Consider the following 7,389-nt stretch of genomic DNA (forward strand, 5'->3'; position numbering starts at 1 on the left):
ATGTCATCAGGCTGATCATCATGTATATTTGTGCGAGTGTTTTATTTGCTCCCCTAACAGGTTACAAGGTTCCAATGCGTATTCTCTTCAACTTGCATACAATGGAAGAAATTCAAACTTTGTGTTGGCCAACAGCGGTCCACTCATTCCTAATTGATCACATCAATAAGTATCCCAACGACCCACTGAAAGCTTCAGGGTGCCTAGTATTACTTCCTGTGAGTATGTTTTTTATCATTTAAATTCAAACTTAACTTCATGTGTCTCATACTCTATGTTTTTTATAGGTGTGGTTTTGCGAGCATACTACATGTTTTGATCGACAAGAGAGGTTTAGGGATGAGGTGCCTAGGATCGTCAGGTGGTCTTTGACCAATATAGATGAGACATTTGACCAGAAGCTTGCAAATCTTACTGCAGAACAGGTATACATTTGATCAGTGTTAATGTGAAACTGTTTTGTTCTGGTAAATAGAAAAGGAACCATTAAATTGTTTTGTTCTTGGTAAATAAAATTATTTCCTAGTAAATGTTTAGTTCCTGGTAAATAATTTGGTTTACTGTACATTAAACCAGGTCAGTGAATCATTTGTGTACCCCCCAACTGATCAAGAAAAAGAGTTGCTGTCAGCACCAAAGAACACAGAAGTGGTAGATGAATTGCTTCGAAGGATTGAACAGCTACAAAAGGAAAATGCTGAACTTAAAGAAAAACTGCGAGAAGCGTGCGAGGATAGGGATGATTCTTACAAAGCATATGAGGCACTCCTTCAAACCTATTTAGTTCCTGTAGAAGAACAGGTTAGAGGAGAAGATGGCCTAATCGAGGTTACGGATGGTGTGGAGGAGCTACGCAAACGTTATTGTAAGGGAAAAAGTAAGATGGAAGATCCAAAAGATGGAGAGAAAGAGAAAGAAGAGAAACTGAAGAAAGAGGAGAAAGGGAAGACAGAGGAGAAAGAGAAAGACAAGAAAGATGAGGGGGGAAAGGGTGTAGAAAAAGATGATGAAGAGGGAGAAGAAGATGATGAAGGAGAAGAAAGTGAGGGAGAAAAAGATGATGAAGAGGGAGAAGAAGATGATGAGGAAGATGATGAGAAAGATGATAATGAGGAAGATGATGATAAAGATGATAATAAGGAAGATGAGGAGAAAGATGATAATGAGGAACAAGATGATGACAGTGACGAAGATGAAAAGGAGAAAGATGGAAGCGAGGATGGAAGTGACAAAGATGAGAAAGAGGAGAAAGATGAAAGGAAGGACAAGAAAAATGATCGGAGTAATAAGTATCAACTTAAAGACAGTGACGAAGATGATAGCGATGGCAATGAAGATGGTAATGAAATAGTTTCTATTTTATTTTATATTCTCAGTAAATATTATTCTTTTTCAGTTTTATTCTTTTTCTGAGAAAGTATAATAAGCATGCTAAATGATGAAGGCAATGAGGGAGAGGAAAAAAAGAAAGCCAAGCTGGATGAAGAAGGAAATGATGAGATGGATGATGAAGATGAGGTTCATATCAATTTGTCTAGTGAGCATGCAGGGTGGGTGGAGGATACTTATGAAAAAGAGATGCCTCCCAAGAGAGGTAATGTTGCCAAATTATGTGGTGAAATAATTTAAGTTTCCTAGTTTGTTAAAAACATTATTTTTCTGAATATACATTATTTGACAGATATTATGAAGGATGACAGCAATGATTTCCCAAGTTTTGATCTTAACTTGGGGACGCAAATTATTGTGTGGACTCCACCACCACAGCAGGGAGATGATGTTTGCCAAACAGCTGAAGAGAATTTCGCCGATATTGCTGAAATGGGGAGAGCATCGGTGGAAGAAGTATCCAAAAAATTGGATCATGTTGGAACAAGTAGAAAAATTAAATCACCACACGTGAGCCCCCCAAAACGAGTAGTATCGAAGACACAGAAAGGGTCAATTGCTAAACCAACATCTCTTATCAAAAGGGTCAAGGATAACCCCAGAACCCGAAAACAAACATCCAGAGCAGCAGCTGCCATTAAATTCCCTGCGATTGATATAGAGTCGATCACAATGAAGAAACAAGTGAAAGAACCAATAAGTAACTGGAGACAGGGAGGTGTATGGCCCTACGTCCTGGAGAAAGAAAAATCACTAATGCTAGAATTCATGACATACGGGTGGACAAGGTAAATAACTCAGTAACTGGTAAATAATTAAATGTCTGGTAAAAAAAAAAATGTATGGTAAACAATTTGTATAGTAAAATGTATATCTTTCTGGAAAATAATTGTGTGGCTGGATGGGATTCTATGTACAGCCTCGAAGTCTGGAACAAGGATAAAGAACATTGCCTGAAAGCCAAAGATTTGGATGAACTTATGATGGTTCGGGGATGTGACTCGCAAATCATAGACTGGTTTGAGGACCACCTTGCACAGGACGCCCGAGATGTGAACAAAGAAGTTGTTTTCCTATCTTCATTGCTTTTTGTAAGTTTCCTTGGCAAACATATAATTCATTTTTAAATGGTGTTGAGTAAATAGTAGTCACTGAATTTAAATCAGCGGAGTATTGAGGCCAATACTGAATTTAAATCAGCGGAGTGTTGAGTAAATAGTAGTCACTGAATTTAAATAGTAGTCACTGAATTTAAATGCTTTGCAGACCTTGATAAAACAAGAGCGGAGTCAGGCAAGTATTGAGGCCAATTTAAATCAACGGCTGGAAGCGCAATACATCAAAGATCATACTACAACGTTGTGTGCGCCACTGAATACGCCGTACACTGATGGCTCATTCGAGGGTCATCATTGGACTCTGCTTGTGTATGAATTTGAAGAAAATGAATGGAAGCACTACAATTCTTTGCAGCGTGACACTAACTTGGCTAAGCAATGCAACAATAATGCAAAGAAATTTGCATCGCAGCTGGCAGAGACATTGATAAAGATGAAGTGCACGCGCAAACGAAGTGGGCAATATGCTAAAGAAAGGATGACGAAAAAGATATCCTATGTAAAGGAGGTTGACTGCCCTCAGCAAGGGGATAGGTGAGTCTAAATTTTGCTTCCTTACTTTAGTAGTTATTGAGTTTATTGAGTTTCTTTAAACTCACATTTTATTTTTGAATCAAACAGTCCAGACTGTGGACTGTACGTAATGCTCCAGTTGGAGGATATCTTCAACATAAGCAACCAGTCCAATTTCCCGGGGTCCTGCACGCAGGTGGAAACTTATGCAGACAAAGCAAGAAGAAAGAGGGTAGAAGTAACTTTCAAAATTTTGGATGAATCAAAGGAGGTATGGAGAAGGGTGATAAATGAAGGGTCATAAATAGTTTATGTGAAAATTATGTTTGTGTTTGTTAACTGTTACTAAGTACTGGAAAAAACTTGGAAGGTTTTGTTATTGTGAAAATTTGTAAGTTTTGTTATTGTGAAAACTTGGAAGGTTTTGTTATTGTGAAAATTTGTATTGGAAAAAAATATGTTTTCACTCGAAAAAACTTGATAATTTTCCATAAAATATGCCGGGAAAACAAAAAATTTCCGGTAAACAAAATTATGTACTTGACATAACTTAGGAAAAAATATCCAAAAATCCGGGAAAAATTTAACTTTCCGGTAAATAAAAATATGTACTCGACCAAACTTAGAATTTTTTCGGAAAAAATCCCGGGAAAACAAATTATTTCTGGTAAATAAAAAAATTTACTAAACACAACTTAGAACAAATTGTACTGTATATTTTTGAGTAAAATCCACATGTACTGGACAAAACTCTATTATTGTACTAGACACAACAACTTAGAAATTTCTCCCAAAAAAACTTAGAAATTTTACGGAAAATCCACATGTACTGGACAAAACTTAGAAGTTTTGTCCCAAAAAAACCCGGGGAAAAAAATAATTTCCGGTAAATAAAAAAATGTTCTAGACAAAACTTGGAAAAAGTCCCTTCGAGAAAATATATTCTCAAAACATAAAATAATTCCCGGTAAATAAAAATATGTACTCGACTTGACTTAGAAAAGATAAAATCACCACACTGGAAAAACTTAAACTTTCCGGGAAATAAAAAAATTTACTGGACAAAACTTAAACTTTCTGGTAAATAGAAAAATGTACTGGATAAAACTAAAAGTTTCATATCATGCATTATGTTCAAGCACAATACACACTAACAAAATATAAGATAATACATTGACTTTAAACACAAATACATTAAGTTCGACAAAAGATACAAAAAAAATCAAAGCAGCACAAGGCTAAAATGTGACTCTCTTCAAAAATTTGAAAAGCTCCCAACACTGTAAATGCTTTTCAAAGTTGTAGAGTGCCCCTAGTTTTTGCTGCTGATATAAAAACCATTTCAATCACTAAATCGCTTCGTTGCACGAAGCACGGTTGTGATAAGAGAGCTTCTTACACCTACCGCATATCCGCTGCCTCTTTCTAAAGTTTCCAGAACTTTCAATTCTTACAGAACGTGGTCTGCCCGGACGTTTCTTGGTTAAAGGAGGAAGTATCTTGCTCGCTTCCTCAAACGTTGTTGGTTGATCGAAATATGGGACAGGATTTATGGAATGACTATAAGTCTTACAGTATGCATCCGTTGTAACAGCGGGATCAAAAAAGGATGATGAATCACCTCCATGCACTTTAATACACAATATGGCATGCTCACAAGGGATACCTTGGACTTGCCACTTACGACATGTGCATGTAAGAGCCCCAAGGTCCACAGAGTGACTCGGCATGGACATTACTTCATACACAAATTTACCTGATTGTATTACCTTCCAGCTACAGGCAACGTTGAATCTAGACTGCATTTTTTCGTTGACCTTAGGGCACAAGAAAGAGTCCCAAGTTGCCGACTCAGTTCTTCTGGCATTCATCATGTTCATAATTTTGATCCTCAACATATCTAGCATTACGGTTATTGGAAGAACTCTCTCATCCCTTACCCACGAATTGAAGGATTCCGAGAGCGAAGAACATATTAAACCGTACCTTTTTCCTGGGAAGAAAACATCAGCCCAATGTTCCGGATTTATAGAGTGAAGAAATGCATCCACAGCATTGCCACCCATGACTACAAGTTCAGAAGTGTACTTCTGAAAATCCGATATAGTAAGGGCTCTAGCCGCCTTAAACATGAGGGATTGGAAATAGTCCGACTTCTTCGCACCATTCTTTACACGTACATTCAAATTGTTTCTTAGATGCCAAACGCAGAATGAATGGTGCGCGGTTGGGAAAATGTTGGAAACTGCATTTATAATACCATTGTGCCTGTCCGACATAAAAGTCAAAGACTCACTATTATCAACCATTTTCGCCAAGTTACAAAAAAACCAGGTCCAGTTTAGATCATTTTCTACGTCAACGACAGCATAGGCGATAACAAAAAAACCTGCAAAGTACATATGGCAGTAGTTAGAACAGGAAATAAAAAAAAACCAGTAAATAAAATTGTGTACCGGACGGAAAATATTGGTAAAATACTTACCATCATTGCCATTCTTCGCCACAGCTGCAAGAATGCACCCATTGTATTTCGTTTTCGCAAAAGTACCATCAACAAATATCAATGGGCGACAGTGCTTGAAACCTTGGATGCATGCTCCAAGAGCAATAAATATTCGAACAAAACGGTGGGAATCTTTATCAACTTGAAGATCAATTAAACTATTAGGGTTAGAACGGGATAGGGCATCAACATACCAATTGAGTTTGGCATAAGAATCAGCTTCCTCCCCATAGGCCAAAGAAATACTCCTGTTTCGAGCCTTATATGAATAGTAGTAGCTGAGTTCAATTCCATAGTCTTTCTTGAAAGATCTGACAATGTCTTTAGTACTTTTGGTCGGATTCTCCCTAATGTCATCGACTATTAATAAGCTAACACTTTCGGTTGATAATCTTGGCTTATTATCTGACATTATAAAATCTTGGCATGTGTGCACAGGGTTGTAAGCTTTTAGAACAAACATTGACCTGGACTTCAGAGGTGCCACAGCGTGAATGGTCCAAGAACATTTTGGGGATTTGCATACGCAAGTAATACGATCAAGATCATTCTTCAAATAATTAAAATTGTACCCGTGCTTTATTGAATAACGTCCAAGTGCATTTCGAAAGGCGTTGGCGCCTCCAGGGAATTCCTGCCCCAAATGTGTAAACACCTCAGGCCAGCTAGCAGACCTTAGAGGTTCAGCCCTGACAATGGCATTACATGCATCCTCAACCAAGAGAGAGGAATTTCTTGAAAAATCCAGTGGGAGACTGCACAAAACAAACATATCATTGACATCTGAAATTAATTTTGGTAAGGAAACAGTTTTGTTTTCGGTAAACATAAATATTTACTGAACATATTCTTGTTCACGGTAAACATAAATATGTACTAACCAAAATTTGAAGTATTCATGTATACTGAACCATAAAACTATTGGATTTACCGTAAAGTAAGAGCTGGTTATAAGTACACAACAATCAACAATATGTAATGACTTCCACACATACTTATTAGACATTTGTTACTGGTTCATATAAATGGCACAGGTAAATTATTATTAGGTAAGGAAACAGTTTTGTTCCTGGTAAATGAAAATATGTACTGAGCAGAGTTTGGATTTCAGTAAATTAAAATGTGTACTCACCAATTTATTGTTTTTAAGTAAAACAATAACGAAACAGTAAAGTTCAAGTTAGTTCCAAACTTACTTATTAGATGCTTGATTGTGGTTCGTCATTTCTGATGATGTTGCAGCAGAAGTAGATGAAGTATAGCCGAAAAAATCACGATCCAACCTGGATAGAGAGAGAAAATAAAGAAGGTATGAAACGATAATTTACAGAAAAGAAAAAACAAAATATCCATTGTATACTGTTACAACTAAGTTGAAGTTTGTTTCACCAGAGAGGACGTCGTGCAACAATGTCCCCAGAAAGCATTCCTTCAATATCCATTGTATACTGGAGGGAAAAGAAAAATGAAGAAGGTATGAAGAAGGTATGAAAAATGAAGAAGGTAAGAAAAATGAAGATGATAATGCCTTTTAAGGTATGAAAATATAATGTACAGAATAGAAAAATATTCCTTTCACTTTGTCTGTCATTTTGGAATGTCAAAGTTTCATTTACAAAAGGCATTATCCTCTTCCTTAAAAGGCATTATCATCTTCCTTAAAAGAACAAATGGAATATTCAGCTTCCTTAAAGTCTATCATTGAAGACAAATAGGATTTGCTCATTTAAGAGGAATTACCTGAAAAGGTTGGAAGATAAGAGCAGATTCTGGTTGGAAGATATTAAGACAGTGGGTGGTATAAATAGGTTGGAAGATGAAATTTGATAACTTTTAAAAGATTTTGAAACTGATCAAATAGAG

At 36.6% G+C, this 7,389-nt stretch overlaps 1 protein-coding gene and 1 long non-coding RNA gene across 2 annotated transcripts; both read right to left on the reverse strand.

Annotated features, from left to right (window-relative positions):
• Nucleotides 1-4,369: 4,369 nt before the first annotated feature.
• Nucleotides 4,370-5,329, reverse strand: LOC147531810 (uncharacterized). The gene has a single exon (XM_086649840.1). It carries the CDS (start codon nt 5,327-5,329, stop codon nt 4,370-4,372), a length of 960 nt encoding a protein of 319 aa, XP_086505966.1.
• A 799-nt stretch (nt 5,330-6,128) lies between these two features.
• Nucleotides 6,129-6,980, reverse strand: LOC147531811 (uncharacterized). Its single transcript, XR_015227299.1, has 3 exons — nt 6,916-6,980; nt 6,723-6,809; nt 6,129-6,281 (listed from the first exon to the last, which is right to left on the reverse strand). It is a non-coding gene; the product is annotated as an uncharacterized LOC147531811 (long non-coding RNA).
• Nucleotides 6,981-7,389: the final 409 nt, after the last annotated feature.

Source organism: Eschscholzia californica, unplaced genomic scaffold (assembly GCF_041429995.1).
Source record: "Eschscholzia californica isolate CP2 unplaced genomic scaffold, dmEscCali1.0.p SCAF_6, whole genome shotgun sequence".
NCBI classification, from domain to species: domain Eukaryota; kingdom Viridiplantae; phylum Streptophyta; class Magnoliopsida; order Ranunculales; family Papaveraceae; genus Eschscholzia; species Eschscholzia californica.